The following is a 23,268-nucleotide window of genomic DNA, read 5'->3' on the forward strand; positions in this document are numbered from 1 at the left end:
CAGCTATTGATCACAAAGGTTTCCCTTGAATATTGATAAACAAAATGGTGGAAACAAAGAATGGAATATTTTCTGACATTGTCATGTCCACTGTATCCATGACTACACGGTGACTCACCATATGAGGCAACATTTTCTCCAGTATGTAGAAAACAGGGTCTGCAGTTACAATCACTTTCAAAAACTCTAGGTCACTCTATAACCAATATTGATAATACAAAATAGGTTCCATAATACAGAATATAATATAGTATAATGAATATCTGCGTTGTTCTGTATAAAGGATACAATTCCATATATATAACATAAAGGATTTTTATACGGCATACATGCTAAAATTTACAATGACCTTATTAACAGTATCTCTACTGCTAGTATACCAGTACATGAAATATATTCTGCACCGTTATTATCATATCTTTAATACAATATTTAGTTAGAGGCCTCAGGGTTGTGTAAACATGTTTACAGTGTAGAGTTACCACAAGTGTGCAATGTGGAACAAACTCATTTTACTCAGCAATATTTTGTCTTATGATTACAGACCGTATATAGTGGAGTCTCAGCGGGTTGTAGTCAAAAGGGCCGAAGGACAAAAGGGCCGAAAAAAAAGGTCAAAAGGGCCGAGGCTAAAAGTCAAATGGGCCGAAATGAAAAGTCAAAAAGGCCGAAAAAAGGGCCGAAAAATAAAAAATTTAATAAATTACATAGTAAAATAGTGTAAATATTGTTTAATTTGTTGTTATTTAAAATGGAATTTGAACATGAGACTCAAATGTTTTCATTGTGAAGTGCCTTTACTCAGTGTCATGACTAATCGGTATTGGATGTTTGTTTTTGTTGTTGTTGTTGTAGTAAGTTTTTAATCCAAATCTATTTAAACATGGGATGTTTGTTTTTCTTGTTGTAAGTTTTTAATCCAAATCTAATTAAAACATGGGAGTCTAACGTTTTTATTGTAAAGTAGATGATGAGGGCATCGTTACAGAAGCTGGTTGATCTCTGTGACTACATGGAGCGACAGTGGATGGGTCACTCGATCTTCACTGTGGGCAGTTGGTTACTTAGTTATTTACTTTATTAAGCGTCGCACGCACAACTAAGTTATTTCGGCGACGGTGTAGCGTAGTGCAGTTATTAAGAAATGAATGGGAACAAAACTTATAAATTTTGAAAGAATGGTGTTACTACCCCCCAAAAAATAGAAACGGAGTATTAAGGGAAATTTAAATGGAAGGCCGAATTAAACAAGTAAGGAAAGAAATGAAATAAGTAAAGAGTACTAGAGATTTGGATTTAATATAGATGTGGTATAATAAATGGTTATTGTTATTGAACGAATGAATTTGTGTAAATTACCATTATATAATTTTTGTTAATTATGTGAACTTGCGTTAAGTAAATTATTAACTATATGTATTGCCATTACATGTAAACCTGGCTACATGCTTGGCTATTACAATGTCATTACCATTTTATTAATGTTATGATGATATTAATGTTTCAGTGCTATATGTGTCAATAAATAATGTATAACCTTTCTAAACTTTTTTTCTGTTCGGCCCATATGACTAGGAATAAGGCCCTTTTGACTTTTTGTCACGGCCCATTTGACTTTCACCTTGGCCCTTTTGACTTTTTCCATCGGCCCTTTTGACTTGGCACTTCTCGGCCCTTTTGTCCTTCGGCCCATTTGACTAGATCCCGTCTCAGCCAAACAAACCCTAGATTGATAGCATGTTATCAAGTACAGAATTTATCTGTGCAGTCCAATTTTCATCTTTTGGAAACTAAACGTTTGTGCTCAGAATAATAATTATTTTTGCATAAATAATCTTTGACAAGTTTAAGTCATTTCACTAATATCACTAATGGAGCATTTCCTGACATCCCCAAGAGAATTCAAATAATACCATATCAATTTATTTCATTTAAATACAAAAGTCATTAATGTCACAAATTGAGCATTTCCTCAAATCCTCAATAGATCTTCAAGAATAAGAAAAAAAAATAATTAATTTTCCCCGCCCAAAAAATAAAATCCTAATGTTTTTATTGGCCAAAACTGTAAACTTACAGAAAAAGTGTTTTTCCATTTTTAATTTTTTTGTTGCCCCATGTACACTTTATACATTGCCAAAAGTAAAATACTTTGAGTATTTGACCGGTGATTTTATTTTCATTTTTCTTCCCTCCTGCCTTTAGGTTTTCTGAGGACAAAAATCCGTAAAACAAGAAATAAAATAGGTCTGGCCTTATGGAGCTTTTGGCAATATTCTAGTAATATAACAGCGATTGATAGGGTCAGCCAAACCTGACATGTAGGGATTTGAACCTGGAACTCAGCCATAAGAAGCAAACAAGTCAGTTGATATGAATGTTACCCATTGTAACTTTGAAGACAGGATATGAAGAGAAAAACCAAATACATACAAACCCTGCCGAGAAACTACACTCAGGTCAACCTATTGTTCAGATGACAAACATTATATTGTTCTCAATAATTACTAAAGATGAATGTGACGCTTTAACTGACCAATTAACCTGATTAGCATGGAAAAACACTCAATGGACGTGCAAATATTAGAAAGTTATCACAATCCATTTTTCTACTGTTATGGGTAATATTCATTGGATATTCATATCACACCAAATTAAAACCATTAATAACGAAATTACAAAAATGTGACATAAGATCGTGTGTACAACTGTGTTTAAAATCACTTATACGCAGTCTGCCGGCAATAATTGAGGGAATATGAGATGGAATATCGGTAATATGGATGAATAACTTCTATATTACAGTGAGAGCAACGTTTCTGGGGAGGTCCAGTGACTTGATAATGGTGTTAGAACCTACACTGAAATGTCGCTCTCACTGTAATAAAGAAGTTGTCCATCCATATATTGTTATCCTTTCTTACTGCTCCAATATTTAAATGTTTCTCAAAGAAGTTAACAAATACATATTAGGATGCAGATATTCAGAAATATTCACTATGAAAATACACATATGAGCTCCAGCATGTTCAGTAATAGCTACAGATAAATGCCAGCCTAAAGTGATGAGCTCCCATCTCCTAGGTATTCAAGGGGTGGTGGGGTAGTCCAGTAGTTAATGTGTTGGCTCGTCTAGTTGAAGGCCTATGTTCGATTCCTCAAATGGGTACAATGTGTGAAGCCCATTTCTGGTGTCCCCCTGCCATGATATTGCTGGAATATTGCTAAAGTGGAGTATAACCTCACTCCCTCACTCACTCACTGCTATTCAAAATTTGTTGTAAATCATCAGCAAGATTAGTGCCAGTTCAATTAGAAAGATGAAACACTCCCTCGTTTCATGCAATTTCATTTTTTTGTAGATCACAACACATTTTGTATCATCAAATGAATAATCTATTAATTGCTTCAATTTTAAATAGAGTCACAGAACAAATATGTAAGGCAGTAGTGTTTAGACTCCTGACCAAAGGTAGTCCTTGCCCTCAGAGGGCTGTACCAATTCTCTGTGGCCTCCCCAGCTATATGTAAGAAATTGCCATTCTGTTCTTGTAAATGAAGTTAAAGTTAGAATTAGAATTTCTTATGACTCCAGTATCCAATGATCAAGAGTCATGCCGTTTTCCCAGTTCTGAAATACACAGTTACAAACCATTCTATCATGACTACAGATTAAAGCCAGCATTAGGCATTATACTCTTGAATTCAAAGGACCAGTTCACAACCTTATGAGATGAGTCTATGACCTTGTAGAGTGAGTGAGTGAGTGAGTGAGTGAGTGAGTGAGTGAGTGAGTGAGTGAGTGAGCGAGTGAGGAGGGAGCCAGGGAGGGAGCGAGGGAGCGAATGAGTAAGTTTAGTTTCACTCCGCTTTTACTAATATTCCAGCAATATCATGGTGGGGGACTCTAGAAATGGGCTAAACATGTACAGTAGATAATATAGCCATTGCCTGAGCTGACCATCAAAGGCCAAATGATGAATATTTTCAAAGAGGATTCCGCAGACAGGTTAACATTGCATCACAATGAAGCATATGACGTTATGGATGACAACTTCTTGCTTATTGCATAAAGCGACACCATTATCAAGCTAAATGCTAAAAGTGAATCTACACCAAAATGTTGCTCTATGCAATGAACAAGAAGTTGTCATCCATAAAGTTGTATGCTGCATTGTTGACTCACCTACTTCTAGAATGCTGACAAACAATTGCATCATCATACTATTTAACACGATTATGAGGTATCTTACATCCTTGTGTCCTTAAGCATTTAACATTGGAGACCAACACTGAATACCATCTCCTTGACAAAGGCAGAGAGCAGATATGCCAATTTCAGCCAACAATGGAATGTTCAATGCAATCAGTGCAATGTCTGCCGATCCTGACAAGTGGACAATCAATACGAATCTGATCAATGAGAAGTCAGGAACAGACATGTCCAGGAATCATTTCAAAGGTCCTAGCTTGTTCTGCCAATTGTCCGTTTTTAGAATTTCTCTGCTCTAAATCCTCAGATCTGACTCCTCAGGTCGACAGAACTGATGTTCAAAAAAAGTTTTCAGTGAGTGAGTGAGAGAGAGAGAGAGAGAGAGAGGGAAGGGAGAGGGAGAGGGAGAGAGAGAGTGTTGTAATGTCAAACAGACCATGTGAGATGGTGCAGGAACACTAGGTCAGATTACAGAGGAACAACTGCTCTAGAACACCTGTGGCCGTATTCACATATTGGGTGTAACTAACGTCAGGCGTAACACACTACGTTGGTCTTAGCAGCGCCCTGCTCTTACACGTCATGCACAACTTCGGAAAGCCAAGGCGTTACTAGGCCTGGCTTAACGGATTTACGTCCAGGCGCAGTGTGTTATTTTCAGATTTTCGAACATTTTTAAACCACCGGGAAAAGGCACGAAACAATTTCGCGGCACATCCTACTACACCAGGAAACCCTGCCATGTTGTAAAAACTGTCTTTCAGTGCTATGAGTTTGTTTTTGGTTGGAAATATAATCAATATCACCTCTGATTGTATTCACTATCTTGAAAATGTCAAATGTCCTTAATCTAATTCTTCTGTACAGATCAAGGTCATTGTATATTTCTAAAGGGTTTGACCCGTCTCTAGATATACGGTTTCTGTAGAACTGTCATCTGCAATATCGGTATAAAACTGCCGCCATTACAGGGCTTCACCTGGTTTACGCCTGTTTGGTAGGTGGCGTAAAGATGAAGCGTTACGCCTGGCGTAATGTTAGCTATGTCTAAGATATGCATACCGGTTCAATGTTACGCCCAGGGGAACATTTTACTTACGCCAGGACTAGAATTTACGCCCGACATATGCATACGGCCACTGGTGTTGTAATGTCAAACTGACCATGTGAGACAGTGCAGGAATGCTAGGTCAGATTACAGAAGAACCGCCGCTAGAACACCCGGTGTTTGCACTGTTAGCAAAGGGACGTGAGAGAGAGCAGGAGCACTAGGTCAGATTACAGAACTGCCGCTAGAACACCTGGTGTTGCAATGTTAGCAAAGGGTCATGAGAGAGAGCAGGAGCACTAGGTCAGATTACAGAACTGCCGCTAGAACACCTGGTGTTGCAATGTTAGCAAAGGGTCGTGAGAGAGAGCAGGAACACTAGGTCAGATTACAGAAGAACCGCCACTAGAACACCTGGTGTTGCACTGTTAGCAAAGGGACGTGAGAGAGAGCAGGAGCACTAGGTCAGATTACAGAAGAACCGCCACTAGAACACCTGGTGTTGCACTGTTAGCAAAGGGACGTGAGAGAGAGCAGGAGCACTAGGTCAGATTACAGAAGAACCGCCACTAGAACACCTGGTGTTGCACTGTTAGCAAAGGGACGTGAGAGAGAGCAGGAGCACTAGGTCAGATTACAGAAGAACCGCCACTAGAACACCTGGTGTTGCACTGTTAGCAAAGGGACGTGAGAGAGAGGAGCACTAGGTCAGATTACAGAAGAACCCCCACTAGAACACCTGGTGTTGCACTGTTAGCAAAGGGACGTGAGAGAGAGCAGGAGCACTAGGTCAGATTACAGAAGAACCGCCACTAGAACACCTGGTGTTGCACTGTTAGCAAAGGGACGTGAGACAGCAGGAGCACTAGGTCAGATTACAGAAGAACCGCCACTAGAACACCTGGTGTTGCACTGTTAGCAAAGGGACGTGAGACAGCAGGAGCACTAGGTCAGATTACAGAACCGCCGCTAGAACACCTGGTGTTGCACTGTTAGCAAAGGGACGTGAGACAGCAGGAGCACTAGGTCAGATTACAGAACCGCCGCTAGAACACCTGGTGTTGCACTGTTAGCAAAGGGACGTGAGACAGCAGGAGCACTAGGTCAGATTACAGAACCGCCGCTAGAACACCTGGTGTTGCACTGTTAGCAAAGGGACGTGAGACAGTGCAGGAACACTAGGTCAGATTACAGAACCGCCGCTAGAACACCTGGTGTTGCACTGTTAGCAAAGGGACGTGAGACAGCAGGAGCACTAGGTCAGATTACAGAAGAACCGCCACTAGAACACCTGGTGTTGCACTGTTAGCAAAGGGACGTGAGACAGCAGGAGCACTAGGTCAGATTACAGAACCGCCGCTAGAACACCTGGTGTTGCACTGTTAGCAAAGGGACGTGAGACAGCAGGAACACTAGGTCAGATTACAGAACCGCCGCTAGAACACCTGGTGTTGCACTGTTAGCAAAGGGACGTGAGACAGCAGGAGCACTAGGTCAGATTACAGAAGAACCGCCACTAGAACACCTGGTGTTGCACTGTTAGCAAAGGGACGTGAGACAGCAGGAGCACTAGGTCAGATTACAGAACCGCCGCTAGAACACCTGGTGTTGCACTGTTAGCAAAGGGACGTGAGACAGTGCAGGAACACTAAGCCACACTACAGACTGTAACAGAGGAACATCCAGAAACAACAGTCAGCAATGAATACACGTGAAACAGGTGTAGTAAATAATCCTGAGACCTGTTCCATTGTGAGAAATTAGAGAAAACTTTCTTACGTTTAAAGAAAATAGATGACGAGGACAAGCAAACAAACAAAAGAACCAAATGTACAACACTTGACACAAGATAAACCCTTATCTGCAGTGAGCCGGGTGGCCCAGTTTCCCCTTAATGGAGTCAAACACCCTTGTGTTAAGTCCAGTCATCGTGACATTGATGACATAAAAACTGACCCATTGACTGACTACCAGATTGTCATGTCAGATCAAATAATAGATGCTCTGTATATGAACTAGTGGTGTTCCGATTAATTGAATAATTGAAGATTGGTCGCAGTGACCAAACGACCAAGCAATCAATCACATTTTCTCATAATTGAACACAAACGATTTTGGAACTACTGTTTTAGTCTTTGAAATACTTGACAATGGAACATATCTTAGAAGTTGTCAGGGCCTAAAAACGTGTTAAATTCACTTCACTATCTGAAAAGTCATGACTGAATATTTCTCTAAGACTCCAGGAAGTTTATGTTCATGATATATCAGTCATCACTTTAAAGTAGCAAGTTGCATCATGTTATACATATCTGCAATAACAACCTGGATAGGAAAATCTGAAAAATGACGCTAACCAATATTTTTCGATCATTGTTCGTTGGTAATGAAGCAATCATCAATTGTGAGATTTCAACCAATTCCCAACACTAATATGAACAACTAAAACATATCTTTGAGGTTATGCACAGGGTTGTAACACCTGACTGTAGCAGTTAGTGACCGTTCAGAATTTATGGCCAGGTTTTAAAGTTTTTAAAGAATTTATTGAAGTTTTAATAAACACCTGATTAGATGACTGCCCAATAACCATCAATATAATATGTCCAATATTTACAAAAGCCGAACACTTTCATAGGATGTCCCCCTTCTCTATAAATGCAATCAGTTAGGGACCAGTCAGTTTTTCATTTCTAAGGACAACCCACTGACAATCATGTGACAATCACTTTGACACATCACCAATATATGAGCAATCCCTGTGTATACATTGTCACTCTCTTATAATGTGTTTTGAAATATGATACTAATGTATTATCCTTATCATGTTTCTCATAACTCTTAAAAATCTGGAAAACTACATCCACCAGCTTGTACACAGCACACGTGGCACACATCCAGTACATCTCAACACAGATTAAACAGGACTATGATGAATAGGCATCAGTGTGTATGTTCCCCTGGTGGGTATTTCAGACCAGTTATTTAACATTGCTTTCTATACACTAATGTACAAGCCTTTACATGCATAGCAAATATTGATAGTTTCTCAATATCCATTCTGGAAAGATGCTTTCACTGCCTGGAAAGGTATAGATCTAAATTCACCAATGACCAAAACAATTTAGACAATATTTTAGCTGAACCACTGTGGTTGAATCATCAGTTTAAGAATTCTAAGTTTATATTAAGAAATTGGTATACAAAGGTATCCATATCATCCAAGATCTTTGCAACTCAAACAGATTGCTCTCCTTTGAAGAATTTAAAAAGAGGTATGAAGTTGGAGGTTATTGATAATATTCCAAAATCTTGGAGAGATACAGTAAACAATATGAAACATAACCATGGTAATTTGACTTTACACACATCTGTTCTTAGTTTGATTTCACCTTTAAAAGGCTGTCGATTGTTCTATGATGTTTTGTCAAAATCTTAGGATTATCATTTGCCCAAGCCTTGTTTTAAATGGGAAACCATACTGCCATAGATATCTCTTGGAAAAGTATTTTCACAAACAACAGAAAATGTACCAAGGACACAAAGCTTCTGGACTTTCAGTATAGATTCATTTATAACTGTGTGGAAAATGAATGTACCCTTATTATCACAAAATGTTGTGGAATTTATGTAAACTGTGGAGTTTATGTAAACTGTAATATGACTGAAATGAATAAAATACATTAAAGTACAAGTTAGGCTCTTCTTCTTCACTGGTCCTGCTGTCAGCCACTTCGTTAAAGGTCACATGCAACCAAAAAAACAAACATAATTAAAACACAATTATCACTTATTCATGACATATAATATACATTGCTGGTTATGAAAAAACATATAAACAAAATTATAAGCGTACAATCGCAAATCAAAAGTGCAATATTGTGTACTTGGGTTTACTTCCCAAGAAACGAAGCAGCCGGGATAGCGAACCCAGTCAGAGCGGGTGGGTGTGCACTCAAGTGTAACGTCTGGTTCATTTGCAGATGCCCTCACGGCTCATAGTGTGTGTATACCGGTATATAGAGATGCTCATTTTTTGTGTATAACATTTTGTAATCAACAGACATCATAACATGTCATGTGTTCAAGTATCACACCTGCCTGTCTGTGTAATTACATAATGTGACAGAGACCGAACTCGGGCCATAAATCAATGCGTTTTGTTTATGGTGTATAGCCTGATTGGTGTTAAGTTCAAATTGCATGTGGTCAGTGATAGAAGTTGTGTATTGAATATTGTCATTAGCAGACAGGCAGGCAGACACACAGGTGTCAATAAAACAAGACATTGAGTTTTGTCTGTGACAACGACATATCTATATCACAGTTAGAAATTGTGTCAACGCTAAATAATGACATTGCTTTTAAGTATCGAACTGAGAAAGTGACTCGGTAAGAAGAACGTGTGGTGAAATAGACAAATGAAATTATATAAACAGTTTATTTACTGTCATAACATAAAAGCTCGCGCCTGTGAGATATCAACAAAACATTAGGAAAATAGCTCACACCAAAGCCTTCACCGAGTATTCACCGGACAACCCGCTTCCAAGTTGCGCGAACCTATTTCACTGCGCACATGCTATGAGCGCAGCCCAGCTGTTGAAACCAGTTTTCCCACGAAAAGTCGTGGGAAAATTAGTGAATTTTTTTAACTCCGATTTCGCGCGGTTTTTTTCATCGCGTTATTTTTCAACTTTATAAGTTGAATTTGCATTTTTGATGATTTGTTTCGGTAAGTCCATACCGAAAGGTATCAGAATCTGCAAAGTTGTGTTTTACGTTGCATGTGACCTTTAAGTAATGGTCACAACTAGCAATATGGCTCCCGTGGCAGCCATATTGGAAATCAGATGAGAACCTCTAGAACAAATTTGTGTATCATGACTGAGAGCAACAAGTACGATTCAGATTCCCGGGTCCATAGAATATGTTTATGATCATGTTGAAAAAACCCTGACAAATAAACAACATTTGAAGCTCATGTGACTTTTAGTCATGCTACCACTTGGAGTAACATCTGTTTCGATGTAGATTACATAAACCACATGCTTGTCAACCATAGATCAAATCAGTTACTACCATTGTGTAAGGTGTATAATTCAGTATAGCCTGTATAACATTCACGTCAGAAGTACTTACTACACTAAATGACACCAAATGACACCAAGTGCATCATACAATCTTCAAACACATAATTACCATAATGTATCATGTTGATGATTTTATGATATTAATAATGGCTGTTATTCAGGTGTGGTAAGTACTTACCTGTGTACAGAGCCACACAGTAATTCTGAGATTAAATGATTCTTGCAACTGCTGCATGTGAAATTGTGTTCCATATTTCTGTACTTTTTCTATCAGCATAACATTGGAAATTTATGCACTTTTGAGAATGTTAACTGAATTCCCAAGACCATACTTCTCAATTTTGGTACAAGTTTGGAGAGTGATTTATATTTAGAAATCAACATGTTCATGTCTGTCTTGCCTTCATCATGTACAGCATTCATCACGTTCATGTTCATCTTGCCTTCATAACGTTCACATTGGTCTTGCCTTCATCATGTTCATGTCTGTCTTGTCTTCATCACGTTCACGTCTGTCTTGCCTTCATCATGTTCATGTCTGTCTTGCCTTCATCATGTTCATGTCTGTCTTGCCTTCATCATGTTCATGTCTGTCTTGCCTTCATCACATTGATATCTATCTTGTCTTCATCATGTTCACATCTGTCTTGCCTTCATCATGTTCATGTCTGTCTTGTCTTCATAACGTTCACATCTGTCTTGCCTTCATCGTGTTCATGTCTGTCTTGCCTTCATCATGTTCATGTCTATCTTGTCTTCATCACGTTCACTTCTGTCTTGCCTTCATCGTGTTCATGTCTGTCTTGCCTTCATCATGTACAGCATTCATCATGTTCATGTCTGTCTTGCCTTCATCATGTTCATGTCTGTCTTGCCTTCATCACATTGATATCTATCTTGCCTTCATCATGTTCATGTCTGTCTTGCCTTCATCATGTTCATGTCTGTCTTGCCTTCATCACGTTCATGTCTGTCTTGCCTTCATCATGTTCATGTCTATCTTGCCTTCATCACATTGATATCTATCTTGCCTTCATCATGTTCATGTCTGTCTTGCCTTCATCATGTTCATGTCTGTCTTGCCTTCATCATGTTCATGTCTATCTTGCCTTCATCATGTTCATGTCTGTCTTGTCTTCATCACGTTCACGTCTGTCTTGCCTTCATCATGTTCATTTCTGTCTTGCCTTCATCATGTTCATGTCTATCTTGCCTTCATCACATTGATATCTATCTTGCCTTCATCATGTTCATGTCTGTCTTGTCTTCATCACGTTCACATCCGTCTTGTCTTCATCATGTTCATGTCTGTCTTGTCTTCATCACGTTCACGTCCGTCTTGTCTTCATCATGTTCATGTCTGTCTTGCCTTCATCATGTTCATGTCTATCTTGTCTTCATCACATTGATATCTATCTTGCCTTCATCATGTTCATGTCTGTCTTGTCTTCATCACGTTCACATCCGTCTTGTCTTCATCATGTTCATGTCTGTCTTGTCTTCATCACGTTCACATCCGTCTTGTCTTCATCACGTTCATGTCTGTCTTGCCTTCATCATGTTCATGTCTATCTTGTCTTCATCACATTGATATCTATCTTGCCTTCATCATGTTCATGTCTGTCTTGTCTTCATCAAGTTCACATCCGTCTTGTCTTCATCATGTTCATGTCTGTCTTGTCTTCATCACGTTCACATCCGTCTTGTCTTCATCACGTTCATGTCTGTCTTGCCTTCATCATGTTCATGTCTGTCTTGCCTTCATCACATTGATATCTATCTTGCCTTCATCACGTTCACATACGTCTTGTCTTCATCATGTTCACATCCGTCTTGTCTTCATCATGTTCATGTCTGTCTTGTCTTCATCACGTTCACATCCGTCTTGTCTTCATCACGTTCATGTCTGTCTTGCCTTCATCATGTTCATGTCTGTCTTGTCTTCATCACGTTCTCGTCCGTCTTGTCTTCATCATGTTCATGTCTGTCTTGCCTTCATCATGTTCATTTCTGTCTTGCCTTCATCATGTTCATGTCTATCTTGCCTTCATCACATTGATATCTATCTTGCCTTCATCATGTTCATGTCTGTCTTGTCTTCATCACGTTCACATCCGTCTTGTCTTCATCATGTTCATGTCTGTCTTGTCTTCATCACGTTCACATCCGTCTTGTCTTCATCACGTTCATGTCTGTCTTGCCTTCATCATGTTCATGTCTGTCTTGTCTTCATCACGTTCACGTCCGTCTTGTCTTCATCATGTTCATGTCTGTCTTGCCTTCATCATGTTCATGTCTATCTTGTCTTCATCACGTTCATGTCTGTCTTGCCTTCATCATGTTCATGTCTGTCTTGTCTTCATCACGTTCACGTCTGTCTTGCCTTCATCATGTTCATATCTATCTTGCCTTCATCACGTTCATGTCTGTCTTGCCTTCATCATGTTCATGTCTATCTTGCCTTCATCACATTGATATCTATCTTGCCTTCATCATGTTCATGTCTGTCTTGTCTTCATCACGTTCACGTCTGTCTTGCCTTCATCATGTTCATGTCTATCTTGTCTTCATCACGTTCACGTCTGTCTTGCCTTCATCGTATTCATGTCTGTCTTGCCTTCATCATGTACAGCATTCATCATGTTCATGTCTGTCTTGCCTTCAACATGTTCATGTCTGTCTTGCCTTCATCACATTGATATCTATCTTGCCTTCATCATGTTCATGTCTGTCTTGCCTTCATCATGTTCATGTCTGTCTTGCCTTCATCACATTGATATCTATCTTGTCTTCATCATGTTCATGTCTGTCTTGCCTTCATCACGTTCATGTCTATCTTGCCTTCATCATGTTCATGTCTGTCTTGTCTTCATCACGTTCACATCCGTCTTGCCTTCATCACGTTCACGTCTGTCTTGCCTTCATCATGTTCATGTCTGTCTTGTCTTCATCACGTTCACATCCGTCTTGCCTTCATCACGTTCACGTCTGTCTTGCCTTCATCATGTTCATGTCTGTCTTGTCTTCATCACGTTCACATCCGTCTTGCCTTCATCACGTTCACGTCTGTCTTGCCTTCATCACATTGATATCTATCTTGCCTTCATCATGTTCATGTCTGTCTTGTCTTCATCACGTTCACGTCTGTCTTGCCTTCATCACGTTCACGTCTGTCTTGTCTTCATCATGTTCATGTCTGTCTTGCCTTCATCACGTTCATGTCTGTCTTGCCTTCATCATGTTCACGTCCGTCTTGCATTCATCACGTTCACGGCTGTCTTGCCTTCATCACATTGATATCTATCTTGCCTTCATCACGTTCACGTCTGTCTTGCCTTCATCACGTTCATGTCTGTCTTGCCTTCATCACATTGATGTCTATCTTGTCTTCATCATGTTCATGTCTGTCTTGCCTTCATCACGTTCACGTCTGTCTTGCCTTCATCACATTGATATCTATCTTGCCTTCATCACGTTCATGTCTGTCTTGCCTTCATCATGTTCATGTCTGTCTTGCCTTCATCACATTGATATCTATCTTGCCTTCATCATGTTCATGTCTGTCTTGCCTTCATCACGTTCACGTCTGTCTTGCCTTCATCACATTGATATCTATCTTGCCTTCATCACGTTCACGTCTGTCTTGCCTTCATCATGTTCATGTCTGTCTTGTCTTCATCATGTTCATGTCTGTCTTGCCTTCATCACATTGATATCTATTTTGCCTTCATCATGTTCATGTCTGTCTTGCCTTCATCATGTTCATGTCTGTCTTGCCTTCATCATGTTCATGTCTGTCTTGTCTTCATCACGTTCACGTCTGTCTTGCCTTCATCACGTTCACGTCTGTCTTGCCTTCATCACGTTCACATCCGTCTTGCCTTCATCACGTTCACGTCTATCTTGCCTTCATCACGTTCACGTCCTTCACATCCGTCTTGCCTTCATCACGTTCACGTCCTTCACATCCGTCTTGCCTTCATCACGTTCACGTTCCGTCCGTCTTGCCTTCATCACGTTCACGTCCGTCTTGCCTTCATCACGTTCACGTCCGTCTTGCCTTCATCACGTTCACGTCCGTCTTGCCTTCATCACGTTCACGTCCGTCTTGCCTTCATCACGTTCACGTCCGTCTTGCCTTCATCACGTTACCGTCCGTCTTGCCTTCATCACGTTCACGTCCGTCTTGCCTTCATCACGTTCACGTCCGTCTTGCCTTCATCACGTTCACGTCCGTCTTGCCTTCATCATGTATATGCCTGCCTTGCCTTCATCACCTCCATGTCCATCTTGCCTTCATCACATTCACGTCTATCGTCTAATATTTCAAACTGCCTGGCCATCAGAGATGGGTTTTCAGTCATTGATGTGACTTTTAAAAAATGCCTGATTTGGCTTCACAAAATGCAATAAAGAGACTTTTGACATGTTTAAATCATCAATCATCTACTAAAATAAAATATGTAAAAAATATTTTTGATGATAATTATCATAATGAACAAGATTAAAGTAAATTATTCTAATTAGTAGCCATTTGGTTTTTTCTGTTATGTCAAACATAAAAACAAACTTCATAAAAATTGCCAGCTTTTCTTGAAGCATGACATTGTCTACCATTGTTAACAGGCATTCCATTTTCATTCCCAGCTGACATTTAATATAATAGATAACCAAACTTACATGTGCTGCCACACAGACAATTGGTCATTACGCTACAAGTAAACAAACTGAAATAATGCATTCAGTTTTACTCAAGAGCAACATATGACAGATATAACAGAGGAAATTAAAAGTGTAAATTATTTATGAGTGGTGGTTGATTGTAACAGTTCAGACTTAGGCTGTGTTTATTGTTCCAACCCACTTAGATCCATAAATAACAAACCGTGAAGATCCGGGTTAGAATTGGTCTTCAGCAACCCATGCTTGTACGAGGTGACTAACACGACTGGGTGGTCAGGCTTGCTGACTAGGTTCACACATGTCGTGTCCCAATTATGTAGATCCATGCTCATGATGTTGATCACTAGATTGTCTGGTCCATACTTGATTATTTACAGACCACCACCATATAGCTGAAATATTGCTGAGTGTGGCATTAAATACCAAACATTATACAGACTCTAGACACAGAGCACTACTTTATAGCTTTAATGCTGGATACAAGGTTAGCGTAACTCTTAGGCCAGACCAATTTTATTTCTTGTTTTATGGATTTTTGTCCTCAGAAAACCAAAAGGGAGGGAAAAAAATAAAACAAAAATAAATAAATACTAAAAGTAATTTACTTTTGGCAATTTATGAAGTGTACATAGGGCAAAACACAATCTAAAAAAAAGTTTTCTTGTAAATTTACATGTTTGACCAATAACACATTAAGATTATATTTTTTAAGCGGGTAAAAATTAACTATTTTTTTCTCATTCTTGAAAAAATATGACCGGCGGATCCATAAAACTAGAAATAAAATTGGTCTGGCCTTATATAGTCTTTTGGTTTGAAATGGCCAGGGGATCAAACCACTAACCTCCGGGGAGGTAGTTTACTGTAAACATAACTGCTAATGTACTGGTATACCCTTTCAAATGAGGCCTGCTTGTTTATTTATGGCTTATAATGAATGACACAACATTCACTGGAAACATGACCTCTATTTCTGCACTGTAAGTTCAGAACTGTCTACAATGTACTAGTATTCACAATGGTGATTATTTATTTATACCAACCCTACATTGCATTACCCAAGTTAAAGGGGACATGCATTTACATTCGTACCTGGCCAAGGTCCCATTTAATCTATAATTGTTGCAAATTTATGCAAAATTATTGGCACTATGATCTAAGAGTAAGATTGCTTGAGGAACAGCACCGAGGGCTCTTTTAAAAGAAAGTTCTGGACGATTCATTCGCCACGAGTGTTTACCTGTGGCGGTTCATGTCAACTGCTACAGAAACAACCAGTTATCAATAACACATATACCATATAGCCTCTAAAAAGCACCTGGGACCCGTTCCACAAAACGATCGTAGCGCTAAGATGATCGTAACTCCCATACTTTAACACTGACTTACGACTGTCGTAGAGCTACGATCGCTTTGAGGAACGGGGCGCTGGCCTCTAATAAGAACCGGGCCTCTAATAAGTACCAGGGGTAAAGCAGCTCACTAACAACTACGGTAAATAGACCTAGAAAGCGCAAAAGCGCCGGGCCTCTAATAAGCCCCGGGTCTAAAATTCTGATTGAAAAAATACGCGTCCGGGTGCTTTTTAGAGGAAATACAGTACACCTGTGTGTCAACAGCCAGCAAAAAAATCATTGCATAATTCAACAGGACAGTTGCATATGACAAGGGCAGGTGTCATTTTGTGTTTAATTTTGGTATACTGTTCTGTGTTAGAGTGAGTGAGCAAGTTTTATGCCGCTTTAAGCAATATTCCAGCAAACTTCCAGCAGGTGGAAGCCAGAAATGGGCTTCACACGTTGTACCCATGTTGGGAATCGAACCCCGGGTCTTTGGCGTGACAAGCTAGCACCTTAATCACTAGGCGACACTATCGCCCTGTGTAAGAGAAGGCAGGTACTTTCCATGAAAGTTGGCTTGAAGTTTTACCAAATGTCGACGCAGCTCGTAACGTTATTCCTATACTGTTCTGTGTTAGTTAGAGTACATATATATAACTTTTAATGGTAGTTGAATTAAAGTTTTACCTAATATCGCTGCAGCTAGAAGCTTTACTCCTACTTCTGGTGGCGTGCAGTCAGGGAAAGACAGTTTGACGATATAGAGAGAGGCCGTGTAGGCACCAATGGCCCAAGCTGGGGCCATTATCATCCACAGAAATCCCCACAACATCACAAAACCTGGAAGAGATCCGAACACTTGAGTCACGTAGAAGTAGGGTCCGCCAGCCTTGGGTAGAATAAGTCCTACCTCTGTCATGCAGCTTGACAGACCAAAGTTTACCAGTCCGGACAGTACCCACAGAACCAAGGCAAAGCCAGGAGAACCCGCGTAGTATAGGGTAGCAGTCGACGCTATGAAGATGCCGTTCCCTCCGGTATTGGCTATCAACATCGTTGTTGCAGAGAACAAACCAATTGATCTTTCCAATTTCGGCTCTTGCTGGTTTTCCACGATCACCTTGCCTGAGGATTTTCTTCTTTTGACATCATTGTCTTCTGGAATCATTTTATGGTTAATGTCATGAAGGTCGGTGCCGTTAGTCATTGGTTCCGTCATGGTTATGAAATAACTGTAAATTTTGCGTTAGTTGCACGCAACGCCTCCCAGTGTCGAAGATCGGTTCACGGACTGACGTTCAGCTGTTCACAGCTAAAAAATCAGCTGGTCGTGATTGTTTCATAAATAACACCGGCAGCGTGTTGCAGTTTTCGGATTTCACTCCATAAGTTGTCTATGTTGTGCTCACTGCAATACTGTCGTCGCCACATGATCAGAGGCACACTGCTCTGTGTTCTAACTGGGTCAATATTGGCCTACATGTCGTCTATAAATAAAACACTGCTGAGAAGAAGTTGGACTATCACATGACCCGGCACGATCACGTGATCCGTGATTTTGGCGTACACGGGACCAGTCATTGGGTTGTGTGCACGGGTCCACGGAACGCCAGCCGAATGTGAGATAAGATTAGGCGTAAAAATCTCCAGGATTAACAACGCGGGCTTTTGTGTACTGATTGTTATCGGGTTAAGCGATGGTACATTGCACGATACGGGCGCAAGTAATAATCTTTGTATGACTATGTTAAACATACAACATTATAGATAATAACTTCTGGTGTGTTGTTTTTCGATGCAGAATCTTACACCGTTATCTATAAACTAGAAGTTGTTATCCATAAAGTTGCATGTTTTATAATTTACTCATCAACTTCTAGACGAAAACCAAGCAGTCACCAACAAGCATATTTAGTACTCCTGGGCCTAGATTTTCGAAGCTCTCTTAGCGCTAAGATAGTCGTAAGTGCCATACATTAACATTACCTTACGACTATCTTAGCGCTAAGAGAGCTTCGAAAATCTAGGCCCTGCACATTAGTAATAGCTATTACCTATGCTTGCACTCAGTACTATCTTTTAAATAACTTTATTTTCTTCAAATACATTTAGTGCTCGCTATTAAATAACTTAATTGCCTACACTTACATTTAGTGCTAGCAAGTAAATGATTTTATTAACTTCAGATACATTAAGGTGAGGTGAGGTGAAATTGGGTTTAACGTCGTGCTTGAAAATATTTCGCTCATATGACGACGTGCATGCATGTGTATGTGCGGCTGCTTGTACTAGACTGAAGCTGGTTTTATAGTGCTAGCCCACTGAGATACCATGCCGCAGTGAAGCATGAATACCCCACTCAGACACATTATACTGACTCCGAGCCGACCAGTCCTTGTTGTACCCATTAATGCCGAGCGCCAGGCAGGGACCAACAAGTACCATATTTTAACGTCTTTTGGTATGACGCGGTCGGGGATCAACCCGCGACCTTCCGCTCTTCGGGCGGACGCTCTAACCACTACACCACGGAGGCGGTTATACATTAAGAACTAGATCCATAACGACTATATTACATTCACTTCTATGCAATTCTAGGATACTAGTAGTTGTAATTATTCCTTTGTTTCTATCTGGTTAAACGCCGCACCCAGCAATCTTCAATCTAGATAACGACGGTCTGTAAATAATCAATTCGACCAAACAATCCAGTGGTTAACATCATGAGCATCAATGTCGGATCCACACGGGGGTTCAGGGGGTTCGAACCTCCCCTCTCCCCCTTGAAAATGACCCTTACAAGACCACATTGAAGATTTTTTCAGAGGTGTATGTGTGTGTGTGTGTGTGTGTGTCCGCCTCTGAAGAGTAGTTAATGATTGGGAGGGGCGGTGGTGTAGAAACGTTCACTCGTCACTTCGAAGACCCGGGTTCGATTCCCCACATGGGTCCAATTCGCGAAGCCCATTTCTGGTGCCCCTTGTTGTGATATTGCTGGAATATTGCTAAAAGCGGCGTAAAATCATACTCACTCACTACTGATTGGGTTGTTGTACAGATGAAGTACATCTCATAAATAACTGCCACAACTCACTTTCAGGGAGTGATCTTCCATACCGGATGATCGCTGAAACCTGTTTATATGGAAACTTTCATTCAGTATTGCACCCTTAGTGCTGTTAGGGGATTTAATATTTACAAACCACATTGGACACCTAAACCAGGAGACATTTTGGACACCCACCTTAACCCTTATGACAAATATGCTGTGTCTGTTTTAGACAATAACGTCATTGTTGGCCACATTCCTGTGCAACAGAGTAAGTTGTGTAACTTCTTTCCGCAACGTGGCGGTGCTATTCAACTGGAAATCGTGTCCAATAAGCCAATACGTTCTCATCTGCCACACAGTGGACGAGGAATTCCAGCTGTGATGATATTTATTGGCCGTGAAAAAGACATAAATAAATTGCAAGAAATTATTCAAATACATGTAGATTTTTAGACATGGCTTCAAGAATTTTTTTTACAATAGATCAGAAATTAGATGCTATTCGTAAGTTGAGTTTGAAGGTAATTTGAGAAGAGCTTCTAGAGAATTGGGTATTGACCAATAAAACTCAGAAGACGGCGTTGAAACCGAAAACATTCATATTTTGACACTTGTCATTTCCTTTAATCCGTTGAAATGTATTTGTTTATTAAACTTTGACCAGTTTTTAAACTTTAATCGTGTTGGTAGTTTTTGTCGTTTTTGTCGTCAAATGTTACCCTGTCCAGGCAAAAATCGAAATTAAGCCCTGGGCTTAAAAATACGTGCAGTCCCGCGAGTTTCATCTCTATATCTGTGATAATCTAGTTCTTGTACTGTCCTAAGTCGAAAGGTTTCACGGTCTAAAAGCTGTATCATAAATGTGTTTAGATTTTGCAAGGATATGGCTGAAGTACTACGATGTGATCATACATATTAACTACCCTGCTCACCATGTTAAAGTATTGGGAGTAGGATCACCGTACTGCTACCACACCGCTGTGGAACGGAAACCTTTCCTGTTTTCATAATACAGTCTAAGAGAAGATTCCCAGTTGTAAGATCGGGTAAGTATATGTGAAGAAGCGGTAAGTTCGTCATTTGAGTATCAAGGAGCGCACACATAGAACTATCTTCCCACAGTGTACCTACTTTTTAAAAGGGGGCTATACTCCAGGAAATCAGCAGCCCAAACAATTTGTTTCAAGTCGTTAAAACACCAATCAGTTTGTCACTTACACCCATTTTGCATTTTGAATATTGGTCTAACGGTCAGTTGTTGCACTAGTTACACTGAGACACTCTATCAGTGCCATCATGGAACTAGTTACAAAGTTTATAAGTAAATTGGAAGTACTTTAGTTCTAAGTCGCTGGCAAATGAACAATCCTACCTTCGTAAGCTACCAAATAACCCAAGACGACCTTTAAAGAACATGACCATTGTTGTTTGTGACGTAATAGTCAGCTGTTATAAATCTGGTCCAGTTGCTAATCTTACATCCCCTCGCTGTCGAGGGACAAAGCAACCAGTCTATACCCAGTCACCCAATTTGGCACTAGCTCTAGATCATGACCAGGTAAAAGGTGTAAAAGGATCGGTTGTGTTCGGAGCAGACTAATGTGAACGAAGCGCGAAGCGAAGCCGAAACTGTTTTGTTCTCTCAACTGTACTTTTTTTCAGTTTGATTCCCTGGGTGTTCTTCATTGAAGCGTCAGCGCCGCATACCCAGAGAACCAGTCCGGTCCATTTTTGTTCGGATGATGTACAGTCACGATTCCTATATTTAGAGTTAAAGACAACACTCGGGTTTTACGAAGAGCAAACATCAGGTATAAAGTAAACAGTTCGTACAAACGGCACATTTCCCACAATCTATTCATAGCCAATAAACGTGTGGATCAGTTACACCCGGCTGAAGCTGGGGAACAAGATCGGGATACACGACCCTCAAGCGGATGATGCAAACCTATTGTACCACAGCCTTTACACGTGAGAGACGTGAGAGAGAGAGAGAGAGAGAGAGAGAGAGAGAGAGAGAGAGAGAGAGAGAGAGAGAGAGAGAGAGAGAGAGAGAGAGAGAGAGAGAGAGAGAGAGAGAGAGAGAGAGAGAGAGAGAGAGAGAGAGAGATCTCAGTTAGATTTCGGCCACCCATGCTTGTCGCAAAAGGCGGGTAACGGGATCGGGTGGTCAGGCTCACTGACTTGGATGACACATTTTATCGTACTCCAGCTGCGAACATCGATGTTCATGCTGTTGATGACTGGATTGTCTGATCCACACTATTATTGATAGACCGCCGCCATATAGCTGGAATATTGCTGAGCGCGGCGTTAAACAACAAACATAACTTCTTGGAGTGGCGTTTAGAAGTTGGTGTTTTGAACAACGAGGAGAGTTCTATTGATATACAACTTCTTAAATATTAATATGAGCGACGTTTCGGTGTAACTACTAACACCGTTATCAAGCAAGTGATGCAAGCAGTGATGCGTTTGGGTACATTCATGTACGATTATGTAAACTGCTGCTATTCTTATTTTCGTTTAATAAGCTACCCGTGAAGGTCCGGGTTAGAATATTGATCTTCAGTAACCCATGCTTGTCGTAAGAGGCGACTAACAGGATCGGGTGGTCAGGATCCATGACTTGGTTGACACATGTCATCGGTTCCCAATTACGCAGATCGATGCTCATGCTGTTGATCACTGGGTTGTCTGGTCCAGACTCGATTATTTACAGACCGCCGTCATATAGCTGGAATATTGCTGAGTGCAGCGTAAAACTAAACTCACTCACTCACTCGTTTCATAAGCGTTTCCTGGCTATATTACCAAACCGGGAAGTAGACAATTCTCACAGTCGAGTAACCAATACAACTGGTCGCTTCATGCACATACATATCTACCTGATTACGTGAGAGCAATTTGAATATTGTTTTGTCCCATAGAAGGATTTTGTTTACGCTTGCCTTGTGGAACAAACGCAGACTTTGATGTTTTTAGACACAATACATGTGTTTTAACGGAAGAGTAAGTGTGAATATAACATAAACCGGGACCGTCATATCAACCCAGCAGTATGGTGGAGTTTGATACATATAGAGATATAACCCGCCGCCACAAACCTTTGAGTAACAGAGACCAAGGATTCTACACACCACCGGCCTACAAAGCGCTAATGAAGCAGTACACTTTATCAATCAGCCCCCAACTAACTGTTTCTTACTGCTTTCACTACTTAATTCCCCCCACTTCTTTGAGTGGCATTTTAGAAGTTGGGAAGTACAATATAGACAAGCTTTATAGATAACAACTTCATTATTTCGTGAGTGCAACGTTTCAATTCAGATTCTTGTTCCCATTCCAGCTTGACAACGGTACAAGAATCTGTATCGACACGTCGCACTCACGAAATAAAGTTGTTATCCATAAGTTTGTATATCTTGTTAACCGGTTCGGCTTACTTGCTTCATCACCCATGCTATTTGTTGTTCTTACTCCACAACTGAGATCACCCTGTTATATACCACTTGCTATTCATTTACATTTTGCTGTTGATGTTAATGTTGCCTATGTATTACGCTTCTCGATACGTGTAGTCACCCTTAGCTTGAAAACGGCGTAAGAATCTACATCGAAACGTCGCACTGTGCAATATGCAAGAAGTTGTTATCCATAAAGTTGACTCACCAACTTCTAGAATGCCCATCAAACAATTGTGATATTGCTGGAATATTGCTAAAAAGCGGCGTAAAATCATACTCACTCACTACTGATTGGGTTGTTGTACAGATGAAGTACATCTCATAAATAACTGCCACAACTCACTTTCAGGGAGTGATCTTCCATACCGGATG

At 40.3% G+C, this 23,268-nt stretch overlaps 1 protein-coding gene across 1 annotated transcript in view; it reads right to left on the reverse strand.

Moving 5' to 3' along the window:
* The window catches only part of LOC124259368 (large neutral amino acids transporter small subunit 1-like), a 44,171-nt gene extending 26,325 nt beyond the window's left edge, over positions 1–17,846 (reverse strand). The window contains exon 1 of the mRNA XM_046693495.1: positions 17,065–17,846. Within this exon, the coding sequence (XP_046549451.1) occupies positions 17,065–17,596 (532 nt within the window). The 5' untranslated portion in view covers positions 17,597–17,846. The remainder of the gene's footprint in view (positions 1–17,064) is intronic.
* Positions 17,847–23,268: the final 5,422 nt, after the last annotated feature.

The sequence above is a fragment of the Haliotis rubra genome, unplaced genomic scaffold (assembly GCF_003918875.1).
Source record: "Haliotis rubra isolate DU_JTF1 unplaced genomic scaffold, ASM391887v1 Scf72, whole genome shotgun sequence".
NCBI lineage: Eukaryota > Metazoa > Mollusca > Gastropoda > Lepetellida > Haliotidae > Haliotis > Haliotis rubra.